The 25628-nt window shown below is 39.6% G+C and overlaps 1 protein-coding gene across 2 annotated transcripts; it reads right to left on the bottom strand.

The window, feature by feature from the left end:
* REEP5 (receptor accessory protein 5) lies at window positions 1-25123 on the bottom strand. Of its 2 annotated transcripts, none has more exons than XM_006272100.4 (5): window positions 24935-25123; window positions 24637-24730; window positions 10420-10558; window positions 4456-4624; window positions 1-3487 (listed from the first exon to the last, which is right to left on the bottom strand). In XM_006272100.4, the coding sequence occupies exons 1-5, from the start codon at window positions 25053-25055 to the stop codon at window positions 3438-3440; spliced, it is 573 nt and encodes a 190-aa protein (XP_006272162.1). In that variant the 5' UTR covers window positions 25056-25123; the 3' UTR covers window positions 1-3437. The 2 variants fall into 2 exon arrangements, with proteins under 2 accessions (XP_006272162.1, XP_059580919.1); XM_059724936.1 differs by lacking the exon at window positions 24935-25123 and adding an exon at window positions 24841-24899.
* Window positions 25124-25628: the final 505 nt, after the last annotated feature.

Genomic DNA, 25628 nt, shown 5'->3' with positions numbered 1-25628 from the left:
CAAAGACAGTAAGATTCTTTTTATTTGTATCCATTTCTATTTAGTACATTACATCTTCAGTACAGACATTGACTAAGATATACTATTTTTTTTCCTAAATAGTTGTTGGGAGAAGACTTACAGAATAGTTGTTTTGAGTGGCCAGCCTAGTCGAGTTATTTACAAGGAACAGATTGGTTGCTGCAGGACTGAACAGCTCCTCTTCCTTTGCACAACTGAAGAAGCTGCCCAGTAAGTTTCTTAATCACTTAAAACTTAAATCAGCCCTTCAAAACAATTCTTACAGCTACTCCAGGGCCTGACACACTTAAGTAATTGTTCAAGCTTAGTTTTCCAGAGACTCACTTTGATTTATTGCAGCATCTACAAGTACCACTAAGGCTTTCAGTGCTTGTTCCACCTGATTTGCAATCCTGCCATATTAAAGTAGTGCAAAAAATCCATTAAGTTTGCTGCAATAATGCAGGTCTCTAAAAAGTGTTACAGTGTTGTAAAATACATTTAACATCTAACTGCTCAGTTCTGTATCATGTTAAGGTACAAGGGGAAGCTTACTCTAGCAGATACCTGAAAGGGTTTCGTCTCACATAATTAAGAGTGAAACTCAAAAGAACAGTCTCTTATTTCAGAAGAGGAACTGAGGACTGGTTTGAGAATCAGGGAATTGTATTCTCAAGCTTCCTTTAAGAAATCTTGTTAATTTTGGGAGTTCTGTTAACCCCCTAGTTTTATTTTCCCCCTCTTTTTAATAGAAATAGTATTTAATAGCCCTGCAGAGTATAGTTTGCTTAGACAGTACTTTGTTACCTGTATCATGCTGAGTACTAAGCTGCAGGGCTATCACTGTTCACTATAAATCCGTAAGAAAAAAAAAAGGAGCACTTAAATTTAAGTTACATTGGCCCAACTGATTGGCATGTATATAGCTGATGTAATTTTGCATCTTAAGCACTTTACAAAAATAAATTAAAATGAGTCATGGCCCTAAAAGGTGTGGATTCTCACAAATCTAGGGTTTAAATCCCTACTAAAGCTTTTTCCTCCTACTAAGCCACAATAGGTCCTAGCATTTGTCTAGATTTCAATGCTGCCTTTTTTAATTACCCATGTTGCTTCTTTTCCTATTCTATCTAAGTTTGCACTGTGCTGTCCCTCTGAACACTCAACTCCTGCACTGCCAAGTTGAGTTAAGCCACAGCTGTGCTTGATCTCAGGGATAGACTGATTTGACCTCTGCCCTTTCCTCATTCTGTAAAATGGTGCTTGTCCCTCTGAGCAAGCCAAAACCAAATAAGGAACTATTACTTTTCCTGAAGCCATTAGCAACACTCCTAACTTAAGCTGAATTCCAGTCTTGCAGTATCATTCCTTCGGCCAGAAACAAACAGGACAGACTCTGTTTTGGTAGAATAAGGGAAAAGATTGCAGCAATTTAAAGAGTACCTTTCACCTGCCATTCATATTTTATTAATACTAGGAAGAGGTTTTGAAACAGGAGGCACTGTAATATTAATGGAAGGAGTATTTACATTTAACATTATTTGAACACAAGGGAGCATTTCACATCTAAAAACTCTACTGAGGCATCTTTAAGAGTACAGCAAGAACCCAACTGCTCTGAAAGTTTCAACAGCCCTATCACAGCTGTAAAGGACCAGCAAGGTAAGGACACAAGTCACTCACAGAATAATCCAGCTACAGAACTGGTCTACTTGCTCACTTCCATAGCTCCAAAATTAACTCCTTTTTTATGTAGTTCAGTTTGTAGTAAAGAGCTGTCAAAAGCCAAAGTTATTTGCCTTAAAAATCCATGATATACTTTTTTGGGGGTGCATCATGCTATTTCAAGTTCTCCCTTCAAAGTACAAGCCTTGCCTATTTGCTTTGTCACACAGTAGTAGACACTTCTCAGTAAGAGAAGTTTAACGATATCCCTTTCAGCTTTAAATTTTATGAAGCCTATTGAAAATATCCTAACCTCAAGATGCAGCAATAACACTTTTGTATTCCACAGATAAGTTTCACCCCTTGGCAATATCCTTGGGGAACAATGTTTGGGGCCACAACACGCGCATCTGAAAATTTAGAGAAGCCTTTTCATAATAGGATTCAGATTGGCCTTTTTTTTTTTTCCCCTTTGGTATGTAGACTGACCCACAAATATCAAACATTTCACTTTCCCTTGTTTATAATTAAAACATGGAACACCAAGGAAGTGTCAGTGGGGAAGGTAACAACAAACTTGATGACTGCAGTACTGTTTGAAGCAGCATGAGACACTGCTATAAAAAAAATTCAGCAATGAAGGTACCATGGTACATGTATGCTCAAGATCATGGGATCAGATTCTGCTTAATGAATTGTAATTTTTCTGCCAAGTCTGGTCATGTTCTCAGTCCTATCAAATCAAGCAACCCAGACAACTCTACTACTCCCTACAAGAGGGACTGCATTCCCTTGCAAAGCTTGGGAGGAGCAACATCCCTGTATGCAGCCAACATGTACACCAAGGAAAATTAATGAAGAAAGGTACTGATGGGAACAAAGGTAAGGTAAGAGTCAATCCCCATAATTAGTGCCATCTGTAAAACACTTCAGCAGGAGTTTTTAGTTAATTTTCAGAGTAGCACTAATTTTCAGTAAAAGGTACCTCTGCTTTTCTTCTGAGTCAATTTATTTATAAGGCACTCCATTCTTAGTTTTAGATGCCTGCTGCATTTAACTAAACAAGGAAGGGACTAGGCTTTACTCACCTTAGACAAGCAATTCAAGTGCATCCATTTCTGGCAAATAACGTCACACCAGTATAAATTTGGTCACTGGCACCAAAGTACTCTTTTCTGTGTGTAACCTCTACTCATTTAAGAATACACACATGTGCAACACAGAATCTCTGTGACCAGGTGCCTACTGCACTCAACTTAAATCACTTACAACTTCATTAGTGGTGAGGCATCATAAAACACTTTCTTTTGATAACTATTCCTTGTATATGTAAATATATGCATGAAAATGCATTTGGAGCATTTTTTCCATACAAGGGTTGTACATTACAGGAAGAACCACAGTTAAATGTTAACAGAACTACAGAGAATGCATGCATAAAGAAAAACTGAATTGCAGAGCCTGTGGGATATATAATTTTATTTATGTTTACTGCAAGAGGAAGCTACTGAAAGATCTTCCTCTGCACAGTGACTAATAAAATATTTTCAATAAGCTTTAGATGCTGCTCACTGCACTGCATTTAAATAAAAATGCTCACTTTTTTTTATACAGACAACAGCAAAGTAGTAAGCAAAACTTACAACACATTCCCCTAATATATCAAAAATGTTTCCAAGGCAACATTGTTAAAATTATACCACAGTCCCCAGTAACATCAAGCTTTATAAAGGGGGAGGGGGAAGGAAACTTTCTTCATCCAGTTAACTGTTTTAAGTACTCTTCTTCTCCTCACCCAGTAAATTCACTGTAGCTTTCTTGGCTGTAAGATGGAAAGGGGGAAGGGGAAAAAAAAAGATAAGTGTTAACTTTTAGCATACTAGAAGTAACTTGCTTTACTGCTATTGAGATGTAAAGGACTCAAATCCCACCTCCAGTAGAAGGACAACATTTAACCAACCAAACCCACCTGAGGAGAATCAGGGAATGAAATCAGATTTCCTATAACCTTAACGACAGAATCCTAAGCTTTATATTACAGGGAAGCAGTGATGAGTCTAAATAGTACCATTTAAAATGAAAAACTGGGTTTACTAAGCTTAAGTAGATGTATATTTTGTAACTCTACTATAAAATCCAGAGCAAGAAACAGATTAGTCAAATGATGTGGAACTGGGATAGTGTTAGCAAGGGGTAAAGATGTAAAAGATGTATATACAACCCTCATATCTAAAAGGTATTTAAAGATGGGAAACAAAAGAAAGATGAAAGAATGAAAGAGGAGGAAAGTAACAGAATAGGCATAAAACATAGGCAATAGAACAGAAACAGTAGAGAAAATGGAAGTTATCTATTTTATAACTGATACTGTATATAACACCAGGTATGTTCTCCCAGTAAAAGGTCACATGTAAGTACAAATAGAAAAAAAAAAATGGAGAAATTAGAGAATAAAGGGAAATCTCAAGTGACAATATAATTTATGGTCTAAAGATGCTTCAGCTGTTTTTCTAGGAGGTCCCTTCTCTCCTCAGACTGGGATTCAAGTAAGTCAACAGCCATTTAGAATTAACATGCTCTAAAAAACAGAAGACTTGAAGCACCATGCCTCTTTCTTGGACCTTCAAACAAACTTAATTTCCCCATTCAAACAACACTGCCCCCCTCAACCCTAACATCTTGAAAAGCAGCATCTAACAATACCAACATTCTTGACTTTTTCCTAAAGCACTGATACTGGAAAGGTAAAACTGCAAATTCTTTTTATAGGCTTTTCAGTCTTGGCCTCACCTTCCCTGGTGATTGTATCAGCAGTTTCTGCAGCTTTGTCTTTCAGATCTTTTACAACATCATCCAGCTGAGCCTCATGCTTCAGGAAGAAAGGGCGGATAATTCGATGGTAGAGAAGCTCTGCTCCATTGGAAGGGCTTGGAGCCATGCACCACACCAGAAAACCGCACTGCATGGAACAAGAAAGCAGAAGAGAATGTAGGATGAGACGTACAAGTTCTTTCCCCAGGTCCAGCACACTTGGAAAATAAGTTGAAGGTTATTTAAAACTTTTTTTTACATATGCAAGCATTGAAATACTCCATCTACACAATACAAGTAAAGCAGTACACAAAGCCCTTTGTGAGGGGACAGATGTCCAGAGACAGTACATGTACTGATAAAACTTAATACCCAGATCAGAAGAAGCCAGTAAGACATGCGTTTATAAGGCACCTTTATATTGGTGTAACTGTGCATACTAAGGGGAAAGTACATAGTACCAGTATTAATATTAAAAGATAGGTTCTCTTGTTTTTACATTAAAAGCATTCTCTCCATATTAATGCCCTACACTCACCACACCTGCACTTAAGCCAGTCAGTCAGTTTCTGTGTCCTCAGTTGCTTAGCTATAAAATGAGGGTAATGAGTCTATTTGGCCCAGTTTTCGTTAGTAATGTAAAAGTCTCTCCTGACTCTCAAGCACTAGTAATGACTTCCCTTTCCACTGAGGTGCCGAGAGAAAGGATAAACTGTTTAAATGAGATACTTTTATATTACTAACTAAAACTGGGCCAAATTCTGCCTATAATTCACAAGAGTTCTTCTGTTGATTTCAGCAGGATTTGTTGTATGACCCAGTAAGCAATTTACAAATTCAGTGCTCAGGATAGACCTGTTGTACAGATGAAGAAGGGTTGTGCAGAAAAGCCTGCTCTTTATAAAGCTCCCCACCAGTTCTAGGCTCCCATGCCTTCCCTTCTTCCCAATCAAATGCCATTCCCTCTCCTGGTTCAGCTTTTGTCCTTTCTATTCAAAACAGCTTCCTCTTCCATGTAGCTTGGGTGTATACATGATAAAGGCTATTCAAAGGACAGGAAAGTAAGGTTCCTTAGTTTCTGTTCTAATCCTGCCCTAACACAGAACAGCTATAAAAACACGAGAGAAAGAATCTGGCTTCAGCTCTGCAGGTCAGTACATTCCAATTAGAAATCTTGAGGCTAAACTCTAAGTCTCTATGGAGTATGTGCTGGCAGATTTTTCAAAGAAAAAAACCCAGGAAACCTAGTAGCAGCAAGATAAACCCCTGATACAAAGGCAGAGGGTTACATCCCTACTCCAGGGTAAGCAAGCAGCAAAACAATCAGCAAAAAGAAGAAAAAAAAACCAAAACATTTTCCCATATCTTTATTGCCAGAAATAGCTGAAGCTCTCCAAAGACCCTCCACTGGATGCAGATACAATGCAAAATAGAAAATTTCAGTCCAGGCAGCTAAAGTATGGCAAATATATAAGTAATTAAAAAGCATGATCACCTTAGGTAAGTTTATCAATTGGCAGTGCTAATATTTCTGCCTAAAACAGAACAGTTACTCAACCGAAGCGACTGGTATTTCATAATAGCACCTCCAGAGCCTGGCAGGATGTAGAAGACCCCTCATGAGGGTACAGTCATTTATGTAGTTCTTCACAAATGGGTTTCCAGTATCTGGCATCATACCAAAGCACTATTTAAAGCTACCTTTGCAACTACATTTTCTACCAGAACAGGGTTATACTAGTCATGCCACTGCTCTACTTTGTTGCTGCTATTCTTCTGATTTCCTTATGGCAATGTTGAGAGCTCAAGTTAAGATTGAAAAACTTCATTGATTTATGGCGGTAGTGTTCTTTCAGGAAAAAAAGCAAGAGAGAATAACCATTTGAGTATTTGGATGCTTTGTTCGTTGTAATATTGAAGAGCTTAAAATGGCAGCTTGATCTGTACAAGGAAAGGAAATCAAAGCCCGTAATCTTCAATTTAAATTGTTAGTATATTTTAAGTCAGAAACTGTCACCACAACAATTTGATTCTGAAAATTATAATTGAGGATTTGCTACAAGAATTGGGGAAGGGGGAGGGGGTTGCTGGGAAGAAGTTTGCTATTTTTCCTCCAAGCTTATTCTTCAACGATAAAACATTATGTATGGTCAAGTCTGCATGCCTTATCTAGGGTTTACTTTATCTCAAACAGGAATTGAGAGACAAAAACTACTAATCTCTCTCTCTCTCTATTATGCAGAGATAGCTAGCATTTTTTTAAAGCCACACTTTTTTTTTCAGTAAAGGCAAAATCCAAAATATCGTATTAAGAAATTAGGCACCTAACTGGGGCATGACTCTCTCAAAAAGGGGGGATAACTCTTTCTACTGATTGCTGCTAGGCCATTTTGAACTCTCCTTTTAACATACCGCTATCAGGTAAGTGCTATACATTCTAATTTGTGGTGGATGGGAGTTTGTTGGTAAACTGGCTTGAAAAGAGATTTTATTTTTCCCCAATGGTAGAAGGAAGTCTTAGAAAATAAAATTTAAAAATTGCAAATGATTAAAAGTATCTGCCCACAGTTTTGGAGCATTTAATAAATTCTGAAGAAATAAAGTTCAGAGGTAATACAAATATGGTGCTAGTAAGCAATTAAAATGGAACTGCAGTAAGTCTCATTAAACAACCTGTCAGAGAAAATGAAAGGGTTGAAGAGTTCTTCTCAAAAGCTTCTACTTACATGGGACTGTTCATTTAGTCTATTTTATAAAAGAGAGTACTACATCTTATACTTCTCTAGCTCCAACATATTAACTATATTTCTTAAACTATTCAAAGACAAAATTATTTCACCTGTCTCCCTGTGCACGTGTGCATGCACACACTCTCCCCTCTTCCTCCCCCCCCCCCCCCACAACTGAACTCTTTAATTGTAGGAAATCCCCCTGCATCAAGTCCAACTTTCTCTCTGGCTAAAGTGAAAACAATTTAAAGTTGGGGTTTTTTTTGTGGCTAAGATTAAGATTAGTTGCTTTGATTCCAGTCCTCTTTCTGGTTGGCCAAATTAATTTAATCCTTCCCAATTCTGGATTTATTCTTAATAGCCTTTTGTATTTTTATATTTGCTGAAATAAGCTTTTTGCAGTTGATTAGATACATTTCCGAGACAGCTTAAATTTGAACTGTATTTTGCTTTCAGATTTTGCTGGCATTTGATATATAAAATGTCTTGTGTTCTGAAATTTTAAATTTGAAACTGCCAGACTGCTAAACCTAATGTAGCCTGTCCAGTCATTTATAAAGTTTTGACACAAGAGCCATACATCTGCCTGACTATAGCCCCAGTTGTCTTGTAATGAGAAAATCAGCACTCTCAGACAGAAGTACATTTAAAAAAAAAAGGATCATCATTGCTGCACTCTTAGATTGTCTGCTGTATAGCCACACAGGTAACTGCAGTGTAACTTACAAGTGTCAAGAGCTAGATTTAAAATTATCTATCTTAGGTAGCGGTAGGAGTGTAGCTGTGGCTTTATGGAGCTCAGAATCAGGACAACTCTGGCTGTTAATTAAGATTAGACTAATATGACAGAGAAGCAGGTGAAGTATGCTATGTTGAACTCCAGGCTACCAAAGCCAGAATGCTCCTGATGCCCAAGCTAGCTCAGGCATCTCTATGCTGAACTGACCTATGGCAAATATGTGCACACTTCATGTGTTTTCTACAAAAAAACATGGAACACCGAGCGCTCATTACACAACATCAGTTCTGGGTAAAAAACATTCACCTAGTCTCTCCGGCAGGCCTAGAGATACCAGGTGGTTTGAGAAATGAATCTCAATAGTTTGTAACCTTAACAACATGGTGATATATTAACAGGGTTTCATAATGAAATCTTCAGATAGAAACCTACCCCATTTCATAGCAGCAGACTGAACAAAATTTTGAAATAACTGAGATCTGATGACAACTACTTCATACAGCCAGAGGTCAGAACATAGCTTCTCTCATATAAGTATGGAAGCAGGGACAGAAGAGATCTATTTTTCACTACAGACTGTCTTCTGGTGTTTTACCCAATCAAGTTTTAGAGGTTCCAGGCTATGAGCTTTCTTCTCCTGCAGGGTATCTAATCCACAGTCTAATACAGTTGTTCACTGCCAGAAGGCTCTCTTGATTTTCAACAAAAAGATTTTAAAATTCACACCAAGCAATGATGTATAGACCCTCTGTGGATGTGTACACTCTTTAGCTGTTTTTAGGCTTATGTCCTTTAGTCAAGTTTTTTGACAGACTGTACATATTTACAGTAAAAGCTCTGTTAATCGGCATCCCCCATTCCCAGGGGATGCCGGATAATCAAATATGCACTGCCTGGTGCACTCCCCGGCATCAGTGTGCCAGGGGATGGGGAGGGGAGCCCCTGCACAGGCTGCTTTGTCTCAGGTCACGGGCAAAAGAAGTGATGAAGAAGAACTCGGCTTGCAGTGGTGAAACTGGAAGTGGGACTTCCGGTTACGCTTTTGCCACGTCCCTCAGATGCCGGTCAGTGGAGCTTTCCAGCTGATAAAGTGCCGGATAACACAGCTTTTGCTGTACTTAATGTTTTTAAACCATTTCTAGAAGTCCAATTATTTTGTCTTCTCTGAACTTTTCAGTTTGTTAATGTCTCTTTATTAAGATAGTAACTACAGCTGAACATAATATTTTTATTTCATAACATCAGAACTGTTAACCTGACCAAACAAGGCAGGTCATGTTACTAGTACTTTGTATACTCTTTACAGCAGCATCTACATTTTGCTTGCTTCAAGAGATCCCTGGCATGTTTTTGGCTACCCAGAAAATAGAGGAAGATTTCCAGCAGTGACTTGCTAGAGAATCAGATCTTAGTAGTTAAAATTGCATGACTGACTTGTAACTGTTACTATGATCATATAAAAACCTTTACTGGCCTAACTTACTTCTTAGAATTAAGCATTGTGCAACCAGTTGTTACAAAAATAAAGTGCAAATGAGGGGATGAAATAGGGATAGAGAAAAAGAGAACCCAATCCAGAAAATACATAGCAATTAACTGCTGCACTTAAAATACAGTTGCCTTAGCTGCAGCTTCCTTTGCCTCTCAGGGCACATGGCAATTGGCTATTTTGTTGAACATAAGCAATGCAGTTGTTTGAAAGCTGACCCAGAAAGTTAAGTCAGTTGGCAGAGAAAGCCTACTATCTTAAGCAGGTTCCACTTTGCAGTCAAAGTGCAGGCTGCAGATACTTCAGTGATAAGGTGTTGCAACTTCAAGAGACAACATCACACCCATCTTTCATTTGTAAATGATCTGATCTAGATGCTATGGGTTACATTCCTGGAAGGGGGTGGGGGTGGTGGCGCAGGGAAAGATAGCACCTGCCATCTTTTCAAAGATATCTGTCACTGCCCCAAAGTATCCTGAGCTGACTCTGCTTGATATGTACAAATAGCCTTCAATGTAGAACTAGAAACAAAAGGTATAGCAGGTGGAGGGGAGGGAAGAATATTTAAAGGGACAAATGAAGCTATATAATCCAAAATGTATAACTTTACCCTCCAATTCCCCTCTCCATTCCACAAGTGACCATAATAAGAAGCTGACATTTTACTTTTCATTGTGACCTCTCTGCTCCTTCTAGCCCCTACTTCTGTAAACTTGGACATATCCCCAAGATCTGTCTACTGCATGAGTACATGCCAACACAAATCTTAAAGTGTTAGATAGCAAGAACTCCTTGCCTCCTCTTCACTGTTCCCCTAACCTCAAGAAAGTGTTAGCATTGCAGTTTACTTGGTACTATATGCTAACTGGTCTAAAAATTAACCAGAAAAAAAATCTTACTACCATTTGTCACTTCAGAAGATATTAATCAGTTCCATCAAAATCCTATTGGAGGGGGGAAGAGGGGGAAGAAATGAAGTAACAAACCTTCAGCATGTAGTAAAAAGGAAACCAAGACAGAAAGATATCAGAGAAGAATTCTGCAATGCTGAAGACTCCATAAACAACCCAGTAAGTCAGCCACTGTGTGTCGTCATCTTTGTTGGGGCTTTCAATTGCCTTGATTCTGAAAGGAAAGCAGAACAGGTCAGTAGCAACAGTTCTCATTACAACAGTAATTGGGGAGGGACGGGGGGGGGGGGGGGGGGACGGGACGGGGGACAGTGCAGGGAGAAGAGGAGCTGTTGTCACCCCTCTCAATTACTTTCATTTACCTTTGTATGGATTGAAACATTCCTTTCATACAGCCAGCTCACCCACAAACTGAATATCAAAGTCTCTCTGTATATTGGAAGGCTACATTTTTGTGTCCCCCCTACTTACAACTCTGTGATAAAGGATTATGAGCAGACACCAACAATTCACCAGTGCTAAATTCTGTTTATAATGACCTTATACTTTATAGTTATTTTGTGAGCAAGGAAAAAGTAACAGCACTTTTTACAAATCCATACAGCCAACCTCTCAACATCATGGGGGTTGTTCCTAGAGGGTATAGTGTACAATTACTAGACCTTTGTTTATTTTTGAATGACTGTACCTGGCAGGTACTTAGTACCCAGTGCTTGAGAAATTTAGATGGAATTTAATGTGAACCAATGTAGTTTGTGCCCTCCTATCAGAAAGTAAGCTACTGAACTGTGCAAATAGAAGAGTGCCAAAAAACTATCCTGGAGAAAAACAATGCTGACATACCAGTGGGTAGAAGGATACAGAAGTACTAAACCAAAGAATAGGATGGGAACGGAGGGCCCCCAAAGTGAAAGGCTGACAGACAGAGGTCTTGATCTGACTTAAATTTCCCCCTATTTCAGCCTTATGTATATACCTATTAAATAGTTATTTATGTAGTGCCTATGTTGTTTTAGATGTTTTGCAAACACTCCAGACAGGATAGCCCTTGTTCCACTCAAACTAAAGAAGTGAAATAGCCAATTCTCCTGATACCTAAGGAGACAGCACTGCCAACTCTTGCAATTTTATCATCATAAGTATTTTAATGCTTTCATTTTCAGGGGGAAATGCATTTCTAATTGATTACTTAAGAGAGAAGCAATCTTGAAAACATTAATACTAAAGGCTCAAACCTAGGTTGAAAGTAAGCATCCAAAATTAAAATACAAAATAAATATATGAACCACAATTTAAGTGCCTGAAGATGGTAGACTCTTCTCCGAAGGCCTGCTACAAATTTAGGAGGAGCCCCTGTACCATTTGAAAGCACTGAGGATAGTGGGGGGAGAAGGACAATTTGCTCTCTCCAGCTCCTCCAAGCAAAATGGAAATTAACTTATTCCTGAGAACTAGTGTTTTTGTTGAAGCCTGTACAGTAGCAGATGTGCATAAAAATATAGATAAGAGCTGGGCCAATACAATTAGGTGCCAGAAGTATATACAGTGGAACCTTATCATCAGTGATAGAGCGATCAAAAGAACACAGCAGCTTTATTTGTAATTACGTACACAGTAAAAAGCAGCAGTTTGTTATGCTAATGGATTACTACTTTTCTGTTTATTCAGCTGAAATGTAACATTAAAAGTCAGATGGAGGTTTCTCTACCTTGCAAGAGGCAACATCACATCCCTCTTATTTGTAAGTAGTCTGATCTAGATGCTACAAGGCACATTCCATGGGGGTAAAGGAGCAGAGGAAAGATTGGCATCTGCCATCTTTACAAAGATGTCTGCCACAGCCCCAAAGTATCAAGCAAAGTTAGCTCCTGGTAAATACAGATAGCCAACAATGTAGAACTAGAAACAAAAAAATGTGGCAGGGGGAAGGAGTAAAAATGGACAGTCACTAGTAATTTCAGTTTTCAGTAATAGGTTGGAAAAGTTAGAAAGAACAAAACCTTGTAAGACAGCCCTGCCTCATGAGCAAGTTCTTCACTCTATTAAAGACCAATGCCAGTGTAGATCTATATTTTAAATACACAATTTTTCATAAGTCTGTCATTTTCGCCCACCATTTCTTTCCAATTAAAACAAGCACAACAGTTATTCCAAAACTTAAAGACATGGAACTTCATCATTGATAAGCCTGGCAGCTGTTGCACAAGTGTTGCTTGTGATTTAAAAAATCCCTAAATTCTTTTGGTTAATATTCATGTATGGTCGTTCAAGAAGCTGCTGACTCTCATAAAATGGAACAGATAGAAATCTACATGATTTTTTATTATAATATAACTTTAAAATACTACACTTTGATAGATCTTCCTTTTAAAAAAGTAAGCTTGTTTTAAATTAAGGACAAGATGAAAATAATACACCATAAGATATATATAGGGATGACAGCACCAATGAGGTCTTATATTTAAAGTGTGGCAACAGGTTTTGTTCCTTTTGTTGCACAAAACTCCAAGTCTACTATATTTAATGTCAAAAGTAAACCAGTCTGAGTAAATATGATTTTAATAGTACGTAAGAACTAGCTTCATTGCACTTAGAACAGGTTGGGTATTTGTACTGAAACAACTTATAATTTGATCCATCTTTTCTCTTCAGCATCCATTTCTGAATGTTTTTACTGAACTTTACTTCTGTACTGTAATAGGAGATCATTACCCTTTTACAATATTTTATGCAACTAAAGTACATTCATTATTTTATCTGAATAAAAATTAAGACAGTAGAATACTCAATATACATCTGCAGTAACAAGTGATAAAAATAAAAATTAGAGATGAAGTCAGATCATAAATTATTAGCAATACCACCAAAATTGACACCACATTTTAAAAAATGTCATTTTCTCAAAGACTGCCTTGTTGCAATAGTTATTTATATGCCAAGAGAACAGATGAGTCATTTGTGGTAACAGACAGCATAAAGACCTATAAAATCAGTATTATTAGAAATCAAACAGGAAGGAAGGACCCAAAACCCATGAGGTATAAACCAAGGGAAAAAAATAAAAGACTAAAAATATATTCCTTGGCAGGTTATTTCCCCAAGCAATCAAGCTGCTATAACACTGACATGCCACATCACAGCACAAAGATCCGTCTGGATACAAAACTCTTCCAAACATAATACTCTCTCAATTTTATGCACTTTAACTAGGACTTAGGAATTCAAGCAATCATTTACATTAGTATTGCACAAAGACAACAATGGTCTCTGAAAAAAACATACTGCTCCTCAACAGCATTTTCTGTTACAATGCAGAATCAAGAACATCCCAGAGCTACCCTAATTTTAATGTTTCCTTTACTGAATTTAGTAAGTTTACACTATAATACAACTCTCTCTTTTTACACCTAAAAATTTCAATTCTATTTTGTACCACAGTAATTGTTAGACTTAATTCTAAATTTTTTCCTATGACCTACTATTTATTGTAGATGGTATTCTGAAGTTACCAAGTTCAGTTAATACACTTAAAATTCTCTGGCCCACTTTGAACTGATTCAGACAATCGATTTGGCAGAAAAAAAAGTTTCAGTCTTCATGTACCTCTAATGTTATAAATTATTATTAGAGTTAACAATTCACAAAAGTACTTACTTTCCTTTTGTGTCTACTATGAACAACAGACAAACCTTTATACTTGTAACCTTTACAATTGTTAAGGCATGGAATCCAGAAACTATCACTGCCAAAGGTCATTAAAAAAAAAAAAAAGGGTTACTCAAAAGCCTAGAATTTACACTGCATACAAGATAAGCCTTATGCCAATAAAATAAGGGATGCAAAGAATTAAGATATTATGAAAAACATCAGTTTCCAGGTCTCCCATATATGTCTCTAACATGAAAGCTTATATGCTTTGCTTTCCATTTCAGTGTCGTCACTCTAGTACTGGGTATAATAAGGTATCAGCTTTAGATCGGAAGCTTTCTTGTACCATGCACAAAAAGTGAAAAAAAAAAAAAAAATCAATACCAAAGAGAGAGTGTGAATTTTCTAAATGGAGAACCTTTTTCCTTTGGTTGGTTATTAATCTGTCTAGCCCTTCCCCATTTCAAAAAAGTGGTGCCAAAATATGTTCCAATCAGAGGTAGCACTTTCCCTCTCAGAAAACAAAACTTGAGGGGCAGCACTGTTATAAAGCTGAAGACACTTAAGTGCTATCCCCCTCCTCACCATAACACTATGAAATGAAATACAACCACAGATGGGAGGGCTTTAAAAGGCCTGACATCTGTAACTTACTGTGTATTTACCTCCCTGTTAAATGAAGAGCCTATAAATGTGCTGTATATACCTCTCATGAAGTAAATAACATTTCTGTTCCACTACTGTACTGTATTTGGTAGTACTGTTGTTCTGAGACAAAAAGAAATGCAAAACTCTAGAACTCTTGGTTCAGAGATGATACCTTTTAATAGACCAACTAAGAAATCGCAAAAAAAATAAAAAAATAAAAAAAAAAATATCTTTCTGCAAGCTTTTGGGCGCGCACAGCCTTTGTCAGGCTCAGTGAAAATTAAAAGATGGTAAAAAGTTCCCACAGGTAGAAAATAAACTTCATTTTTTCCACAGAGGCAGCTGAAGGTGGAAGTCTGTTTAAAGAGCATCTCACAAAGACACACTCATGGACCCAGAGGAACAGACTTGCCCATCTCTGTGTTAAACAGACTTCACCATTCTAATGCCATCTTTTCTTCCATTTTTCTCATCCTATTTCTGGTAAATCACCTAAAAGTCACAGTGACATTGCTTCTATGCAGGAAGTACCCACATTTACATCTTCTTCATTGTTCTGATCTTTCTCTCACTGTCCTTCATACACCAAATTTGGGCTTTAACCTTAAATCTTTCAGCCTGTCACCAAAAACACCATGTTTCCAGACATCATCTAAAGCCACTTTCTGCCACACAGACACACTATCCTCCCTCTCTCCCTAGAAAAAAAAAGAAAAAAAAAATTGCTCTGCCATCTTCCTTCTCACAATTCATGCATATATGAAAGAGCATCAGATAAATTTACTGGAGGTGCGGGTCAGGAGACAACAACTAACCTCCATACATGGAGTCAGGTACTAATTGCTAGGAGATGAACTGAGATGGACGTGGGTGCAAGGACAGACTGAGTACTGATCAGATTTGCAGGTGACCAAACTAAGAAGAGCGGTAAACACTTTAGAGGATGGAATTAAAATTTAGAGAGATCCTGATAAACTGGAAAATCTGGGCAGCAGACAAGATGCATCCAAAGGCAAATATAAGGATGGTACACCAAGGGAAGAAAAATAAAATGCAGACAAAAAAAAAAGGATAACCTTCTTCATAACAGCACTGCCAAGAAAGATTCAGAAATTATGGTACATCAAACACATGACTCAGCAATTCAATGCTATCAGAAAACAGTATTAAATGCAATTCTGGGTTATATTAATAGAAGCATATGCAGAGAAGGTGACTATCACTTTACTCAGCAGTGGTTATGCTTCACCTGGCATACTGCGTTTTCAGGAACTGCGTTTTACAGATTACAGAAACTGGAGAGGATCCAGAGGTGAGCAGCAATAATAATAAAAGGATTGAAAAGCAACCCATATGGAAGGAAGACTGAAAGAACTAGTAGATTTAATCTGGAGAAAAGGTGATTAAAAAAAGAAGACATGCTAGGTTTAAAGTATTTGAAGACTGACATAAAAGTGGTGGAAAAATGTTGTTTTCCCTTGCCACAGAGGGCAAGATATATTGCAGTGGATTTAAATTGTAGCAAAGCAGATTTTTTTGATCAAGTCTCAGGGAAATCTTTATACTTATCAGAAGAATCAGACAATGGAACAAGCTTCCCAGGGAAGTCTGGAAGTTTTCAAGGAGACACTGGATAGTCAACTACCCAAGGTAATTCAGAACTCTGTGCAGGGGACTAGATTTGGGCTGGAGGTCTCTTCCAAAATGCTTGATTCTCTGCACAGTAGCTCCTCTCCATCACAAGAACCTGCCACACTGACAGCCATTCTAAGGCTTTTCTAAAACAAAATTACCACAATCCCAGTCAGGAATGTAGCTTTACTGATCCAGTGCAACACAGCCAAACAAAAACACTACTTGCATCAGTGGACTTACCATGACTTGAAACCCCAGGGAGGGGTCCAGTAATCCCAATTTAATTTATCTATATGAGAGGCTGCACTGGTACTGATGCCCTGATTGCTAGACCCAGCCAACAAATCCACATTTGTACTGAGGTTCAATTCAGTTTATCCAATAGAAATCAACCAACTGGTCTTGCCTTTTGGTAGGTATCATAGCCAATTAGATATGGCATGCAAGCATTTTTCTAGCAGAGAGCCAAAAATAAGTGCGTCATCCTTTCAGCAGAGATACCGACACTGTAGTTCTGCAGGAGGAAGCCACTAGCTAGCCATGTGAAACCAACGTTTTTTACTTCCTCTGTGACTGCAAGGGCCAATTTTATTCCTTCAGAGAAGACTGACAAAACTGCATTTCATGTTCAGTTACTGCCCTGGTCTTTAGATTTGCAGGGGAGACAATCTTCCCATCCTTAAGATCATTGACAACACTATTTAAATTCAACAGGATCTAGTACATTCTTCAAAACTAAAGAAGAATAATGGACCATCTAGCATGAAAAAAAATAACAGAAAGAAATGCAGACTTGCCTATACTTGTCCAGAGTACTGAAGCAGATGTTTCTAAGGAAACTTATTTCCTGATCACTTAATTCTTCATTTTCCTGATAAACATTCTGCCCTAATGTAAACAATACTTTTTACTTATATAAAGTAGGGTTTCTATATCAATAACTTTCCTCTAAATTAAAAAATGAACAAGCCTCTGTACCAAGGAATTTTGCTCAAGGTTCACTACAGTGTCCAAAATACTGTATCAAGACAAACATTTCTAATTAAGCAGAATCTGTTTATAGATTTACACAAAACAGGCCCTTATCAATAGCCCAGATTTCAACTCAAGTTCTTCAAACTTAATGACATTTACAGTCAAAACCCTGGATCCAAGCAGTCCTATGTTTAGAAGGATGTAGGGAAAGAGAAAGTGGGTGTTTGGATTTTTGCCATCATTATATGTGGGTATGAGGTCAGATTTGACTGTGTCTAGAAATATGAGGCAAGCGGCACATGCAGCTAATTAGTATTTTGGTGGAGTGAAACACGTTGTTATGTATTTAAAATTTAAGAGACTGCCTTAAAGCTGATGACCCAAAGCTTCCCAGCTCTCTGCAATGGAGACAGGAATTTGGAAGCTTTGATACAACAAGGCTCTTGAGCTCCTAGCCAGCCTACCTTCTTCTCCAGCAGAACAAAACCAAGAGGATCCCAGGCCATGGTCATCTGGTTCATTCAGCAACTGCAACCCTGCCCCCATCAAGCTGAGCCCATTACTCGGTAACATCAAAATAAAGCAGATGATCCTATACAGCACCTGTAAAGCTGCTGTGCAGGATCACCTGCCCTGTACAACAGTGCCATACTGCTCCAATTACGAAGTTGACCCCATGTAGTATAAGTAGACTATGAAGTATATCTTTTTTGAGAAGGAATGAAAAAAGGTCAACCTATAGATCAGAACAATACAGTAGTTTGTTGACAGCAGCAGCACAAATCCCAGGGCACTTTTCTTTCCCTAAGAACAGGGGGGACTGTCCTGTTGTCCTTTGCCAAGATTTTCCCTCATACTACTAAACAAGCATTTCTTAATCGTTACTCTCAACCCAAAGAAACTTGCATTTCCATGAAGCCGATCACTATATCTAACTTTGAGAGCTTTTAGGGTCAAAACATCACTTGACAATTATATTGGGCCAAAATTTCAGGTGGTGTAAATCAGTGAAAATAAAGAGCAGTAATTCAATTTTACTACTATTTAATCTTAGAATCTCTCTAGTTTCCAACCACCCACTACTTCTAAAGGGAAGCATGAGACTTGTTCAAGTATGATAGTGATCTGCTTGAACTAAAAGGCCCATAAATTAAAACATCATACAGCAAATTCATATGCACTTCACAGCACCTGAAGTGTCATTATAACACCAGACTGTGGGCTGTAAAAAAAATGGTACAAATTAAAAACATGATTGAAAAGCAAGATCTGGCAGATCTCCTCATACTTGAATTTAAAAGTGTGGGGTGTGATCAAATTCCTCAATTGTATATTTTTTATACAATTTCAGAACCAGCAGTGGGTCATATTTCATTTGCTGATTTAAGAGAAAAGTGTACTCACTTAACTGCATCTTCGAAAGGAAAGAAAAAGCAGGAAATAAAGTTGAAAAAACAAACTAATTCTCAGTATGTGCAAATGCTTTATATTTTCAAAGTGATCTATAGTCATTACAGCACTCCTGAGGTAGGAGATATATCAAACATCCTTATTTTCTGGGACAGGGAAGGTGTAGGCAGAGGTACTACTAAATGTCAGGAGTGAGCAAAATGTGGCCCGGGGGCCAGATGCAGCCCACCAGGCCATTCTATCTGGCCCGCGGAGCCCCTAAAAAATTTAGAAAATTAATATTTATCTGCCCTGGGCTGCCTGTCATGCAGCCCTTGATGGCTTGCCAAAACTCAGTAAGCAAGCCCAAAACAATTGCCCACCCCTGTACTAAGTGATTTACTTAAGGCTACATAATGGGAAAAAAAACACAAAATTAAAAACTTGTGTTTCTGTTTTCCCAAACCCCTCCCTGCCACACCATTCACTAGACTATGCTCTTTTGTCAGATGAAGATGATAAAAGAAATCAGCACTTATGTAGCAAAAATGTAGATGAAGAAAAACAATAATGCAAATTATGCCAGAACACAAGACTGCATTGTATTCAGTTGTTGTTGTTTTTTTAAGACTTTAGTACTATTACTGCCCAGAACAACTTTTTCTTTAGCAACTATAAAACACTAAGTGCATTTAGGAATTTTCAGGGCTATAGGTTGTTAAGATAGCTAAGAAAAGATTGCTAAGAAATTTGCTAAGAAAATGGTTTCCAACTATTTATTTGGTGTAATAAAAGATATCAGATAAACCCAAAGAACCTTGTCTGCCTTAAGGAAGTTTCAGACATTTTAGTAGACCCTCCTGTTGCTTTTCTTAATCACAACCAAACACTCTACTTTTTCTTTTCTTCCTAATATATGCACCTTGCTGTAGTCAGTTCACCACCACTGGTTATAAGAGGAACTGTGCTAAACAAGGCTGGCAACATTTCCTCTTTCTTATACTTTCTAGATTCAGCCTGCTTAGTTTATTTAAGCACTGGAAACATTCACTTCCCTTCTTGTTCAGAGGTGAAACTGACTGAAGGTATTAGAAGTTTTACCTCTAACTTCCATGGCTAAAAACCTCACTATCAGTGTGATCTACTACAAACAAACAGAAGAGCTTACAAAATTCAGTAAGTTGATCTACAGCAGTGGTGCTCAATCTCTCTGCCCCATGGGCCAGTTGAGTGGCATGAGGTCAGTCCACAGACTGAATGTAGCACAGGTAAGGTGCATGGGTATGATGCAGCACACGAGCCCAGGCCTATGTGCTAGATCCAGCCACAGACTGATCATATGCACTGGTGCAATACTGTACACAGGACCACATCAAAACAACCCACTGGGCTGCCCTGAGGTCTGGACACCTGGCAGAAGGGGAAAGGTGGCAGCATTAATTGCTGTGGATCTGGAAACAACCCACAACTATAATTCTATAATCATAAGATTAAGAGAAAAATACACATTACAGGTCTCTATTTGTTAATATTTGATGATCTACTTGGCACTGTCAAAGACAACAGAGAAATCATACCGCATTTTCCTAACTCAAAGGATTGGCTGTCCAAGTGGACATCCTGTCCATCCCTTGACAAAAGCAACTAGGAAATTGTGCGTTTGTAGCAGCGGGCCTAAATTTGTTTCTACAGTCTTGTTTTAAAATATGGAATCAATCATAGCACGGAAATGGAAGTTGGACCCACTTTCTACTAGAAAACAATTTAACAGAGAGATGAGGAAGCAGGAGGAATCTGCTCCCCTCCCACCTTTTGGAATGTTCTTTTTTAACAATAATGTAGCTAATTTGACTCCATAAGAGTCAAATGAAGACCCTGGGACAGTATGCTGTAGTAACCTTTGGGACTCCCTCCTTCTCCATGAAGATTTAACTTACAGAAAGCACAAGGAAGTTCTCTCAAATGAAAGGATTTTTTCCCCCCATTTGATGCCTGGAAAACGGATTTCACTTAAACTAGATTAGCAGACCCAACTATATGCATGACTTATTTTAAAGTGTCCAACAAAGAATGCAGTAAGATCAAATCAGAGCATTACTGAAATAAGGATCAACACTTTATCTTTCTAATAAGATTCTGTGAATGGAAAGAATGTTGTAAAAAAAAAGTTTACAAGTTACCAGCAGACAGACATCATTCTAATGACTCTGTAATATAGAAACAAGTATCTGTTCAAACATTGAGACAGAAGTTGAACTCAAAACCGTATTTCTTTTTAAAGAAAAAAAAAAAAGGGGGGGGGGGGGGGAGGCTGCCCCACACAATAGGTAATTCCCTGAATTTTAGTTTAAGATTATTATTTCTTCCACAACTTACCTTTTTGTCATCCAGAAAAATATAAAAACAGAAGTGGAAATGTGAACTGAAAAAGCAGAAAGTGCAATGGATTCTTTTATCCATGTTACATTTTTTAAAGGTAAGAATTTGTAGCAAAGAGGGAAGTATCTGTGTGTAGGCACACATGCTGTGCTGCTCAATAAAAAGGGTCCTGGCAACACAGGAGTGATGTACAGGTTACCCATGAGAAAACCTCTTCCCAATGGACAACCACACTCCACATGAAACGGATACATGTGAAAACCCCCTTTCCCTTACTAAAAGCAGACACTTATGTTTATTCTACATAGAAGTGAACAGAGAAAGCGTTAATTAAAGTTAGAAAGGGAAAGAAATACAATTTAAAATAAAGGGGGGAAAAGCCACTGACTGCATATGATTCGCCTCCATTCTGCCTAAAAAGACATGCAAGCTGGTCTTTCTACCGATTCACAAAGTCAGCATCAGTTTCTAGATACTGACATGTAATCATTCTCCACATCCATATTTGACTGTTCACATATGAGAAGCTACATGCAAATAGTGAGGTACTGCAGGGATGAGTGCTATAAAACTTTTAAACAAAGGCTGCCTCACGCTGTAAAATTACTTGGTACTGAAACATGCCATGTTGTATAACCACAACTCCCATGTGACTTCCTTATAATGTAGTAAGACCATCAAAAGGAAAGCAACACGCCAACAAGTTACAGTTTCCACCAACAGATTTTAGAGAATGAACAAAGCATGCTATTCCTTTAAAGTTTTGGTATATTTTAAGTTAGTTACCATCAAGTGTTACCTAGATAGAAAATAGTTCTTTTAAATGTCAAAAGTACTAAGTCACTGAACACCATTTACCTAAACTTATCTGGAAAAAGTCCTTTTGTCTGTAATTTTCTAAAGTAACATCCTCTAACAAGAGCAAGTACAGAAAACCACTCCGTAGTTTTAAACCTTGTGATTTTTAGTTGTTTTAAGAAGGTAGGATTAATCTAGTCCAAGTCCAAAACTGAGTCAAGTTTCAGATGTCAGAAAAAGAGGAAGAACAAACACCCCAATGTAATTTGCATTTGTCCTTATAAAGCAGCAAGGAATTGTCCTGATGTTAGCCAGAGAACATTTTCATAAGTGCTGCTTATATATTCATAAAATGCCTAGTATCTAAAAAAGAGAGACATGAGTTCTATCATGTAAGGACAAACATCAGATTTTAAAAAGCACAGTACAGCTGGGGAAACTTGCATTTTATGAATAGATTACTGGAAGCTTTTTTTGAAATCCACTTGCAAGAACATTTACAACATAAGATATTTTGTTTTGTCCTAACAGGAAATTTATTTTATTCTATTTTTAAAGTTACTTTAGTACTCGTGAGCTAGACTGATGATCCTAGCTGCAAGAGGCGTGCACACAAATTCTTCATGCCATCTCAGATTTAAAAAAAACAAAAACAATAATAAAGATTTAAAATAATCTCTTGCTACCAGTTGCTCTTCCAGCATCTAACTTCTGCATCAGCTAGTTATTTTGGAGCACAGTTTTCATTAAGTGAGGTCTGTTTTCAAGTCTATCACACAATGCTTACATACTGACACTAGATTAAATTAGTGTCCTATCAAACATCTGGAACCGCACTAAATTAGAACATCCACTTTCCCAACTATAGAAATTTTCTCTTGCTACTAAAAGCAAATGCAACCCTATAAGTCAACTCGCATTAAAGCCAACAACATTCAAAAGCTTAAAATCAGAACATACTTCATAACAGGGACAGACTTCTTAAGCATTAACACAGTGATTCTCAACCAGGGAGGTGCAGCACCCTGGGGTACCTTAAGATCCTTTTAGGGTGCCATGGGATGCCACGCAATATTAGCACTGTTAGGTGCACAAACATGAGTCACAAGAAAAACCCAACAATTAAAAAACATTTCTGACCTGTGGTCTTTCTAAGTTCTTTGCAATAGAAGAATTGCTGTATTATTTTTCTGTAGTTAAAGAAGTGAAAAACTTTGCTACCAATTTCTAAAGCTGCAGTTCCCAACCCCAGGTAGCAACCCAAACGAGGGCTATGAGGGCAATGCTGGTGGTGCCGCACACAAAAGACAAGCTGCGCCCTGTGCCAGGAGCTCCCCCACCCCTGCTGCTTCCAGCAGCAGGTCACAGGAAAAAAAGGTTGGGACCTACTGTTCTAAAGAGTGCCAAAGCCTAACAGGAGTGCCTTGAGTCTAAATAGGTTGAGAATCACTGCACTGAGGAATCTTAACATCTGGATACCTACACAAGGGATCTGGAAAAAAGTCAGATTTTCACACTTGCTGTTTAACTGGTAAATCTTAAGTGAGACAGTTCTCCCCTCCTCAGTACACCACACTCTATGGAGTGGGAACCTTCAAGTGCTTCCATACTAGTGATAAGAACTATTAAACAGCTTAAAATCAGATATGTGACTGTGATTTTGCAGTGTCATTTTTAAACCACAACCCATCCATAGCTACCATTAATAAAGCAGAAGAAAAAGGTCAGTTGTTTGGGGTTTTTTTCTTAACAAATCACAGGCACCATCTCCCCATCCAACTATTGATTTGTTCAGTTGTGTTATCCTCCCCTCACTGCCCTGGCCCTCCACTCTCCATCCCCCCACCCCACCAGCCTGCTTTTCTCTCTCTCCTTATACCCAGCCATGTGCACACATCCTTACACAGAATCTGATTAAATGACCTTTAGCCCACAAAAGTGTGCACGCACATGCATACACATATGTGCATGTGTGTGTAATTACACACACACACACACACACACACACACACACAAAAGGTACCTTTGCAAAAGTCATGGTGACTAAGTTGTGGGAACAGCACGGCAGCCATTGAGGGAAGCTGTACAGACGCGTCTCTCTTTCCCCAACGGCTAACCTACTGTTCACCCAACACAGTCACCATGACTTTGTCAAAGGTACCTTTTCCCCTTATTTGCTTTACTTTTTCCCTTTACATTTTCTTTTAATGCTGTAGGTGCTTTCTAAGCAGGCACCCTGCAAGCTGAATTGCTTTATCTTTTTCCAGGGGCAATCTAGCTGCAAGAAATCCTGCTCCTCCATACATGGGGGGAGGTCTAAACACATGGTTTTGTACGTATATGCACATACAAATAAAGCCGTTTGTGTGCACATATATAAAAGCACACCCTGCTCCTTCAAAATCACGGTTGTAATTATGGTTGGGTTTGTGTAAAATTATGTAACACACACACACACACACACACACACACAACCACGAGTTTGAAAGTGTGCATGCATGCGCATGTATAAACACCCCACTCCTTCAAAATCAAGGTTGTGTGTAAAGTTATATATTTTGCGCACACACAACCCTGATTTTGAAGGAGTCGGGGTGTTTTACACACACACACACAGCCAGTCATGTGGGTACGCATTTAAACAGACATGTCACAACAGCTATGTGTATGTAATTTTACACACCAAGCCATGATTTTGAAGGAGGGCATGTGTACACAGACACACAGGGTCCCCCAACCCCTGCTCTTTCGCAGCTCCCGGCCCGGGGCTCCCACGGGACACCGCCCTCCTGCCCCTTCCCCGGCCGGGCGGGCACTCACGAGACGTAGGCGGGGTAGGCGAAGCCGATGAGGTTGCAGAGCAGCGAGGCCCCGTAGCCGATGACCAGGTAGACGGCCAGCGCGCCCGCCAGGCCTGCGGGGACACAGACACGGACACGGACACAGCGTTAGTGCCTGCCTGCCCGCTCGCTCGCCCGCCCGCCCGCCCGCGCGCGGCCCCCCGACCCCCCGCTCCGCCCGCACCAGCAGCGCTGAACGGGTACATGGCGGCTGCGCCCGGACACGTCAACGCCCGGCGGGTGGGGGTGGGGTGGGGTGGGGGAGGGGCGGCGCTGACCGAGGGCGAGGTATGTGCGGCTGACGCCGGTGCGGGCCTCGACGCGCTCCAGCAGGGCCGTGACGCAGTTCTTCTCGTGCAGGAACCGGTCGAAGCGCTGCCGCATGCTCAGCGCCGCCATGGCCAAGCCGGTGCCGCCGCCGCTGTCAGCCACTCTGCGGAACCGCTCGCGCTGCCCAGCCGCGGCCGTGACGTCACGGGACACGCGGCTCGGCTCCGCCCCCGCCCGGCGCGCCAATCAGCGCGGGGGGCTGCCGGCCAGTGAAGTGAGCGCCGCCCCAGGGACCTGGGCGGTGCCGCAGCTTCCTGGCGCCCCTCAGGCTTCGCGGGGCTGCCCGGCGGGAGGTGGTGTCCGTGTGCGCTGGGCGGCCCCGCCTGCCCGCAGGAAATGCGGAGAAATCAGGACCCCGCGGGGGGGGAGCACAGCGGTGTCTTGTCTTGGAGCAGCTGCAGCGCCGGGGTGGAGTCTGAGCAGCATCCCCGGGCTTGGGGGCGGTCTTCCCAACCCTGCCAAAGGCGGCCTGACTCAACTAGCTGCTCTCTCAGCCCTGAGCCGCACGGAGCAGCCGGGCTGGGAGGCATGTACCCGCAGCGGGCTAAGATTTACTGGGGCCCTGGGCAAGCAGAACATCGGAGGCGCCCGCACCCCGTTGTAAACACGACTGTATCAGAAAGCGTTGGTAACTAGACCTGC

Source organism: Alligator mississippiensis, chromosome 3 (genome assembly GCF_030867095.1).
Source record: "Alligator mississippiensis isolate rAllMis1 chromosome 3, rAllMis1, whole genome shotgun sequence".
NCBI classification, from domain to species: Eukaryota; Metazoa; Chordata; order Crocodylia; family Alligatoridae; genus Alligator; species Alligator mississippiensis.
This window is presented reverse-complemented; position numbering and strand designations above follow the sequence as displayed.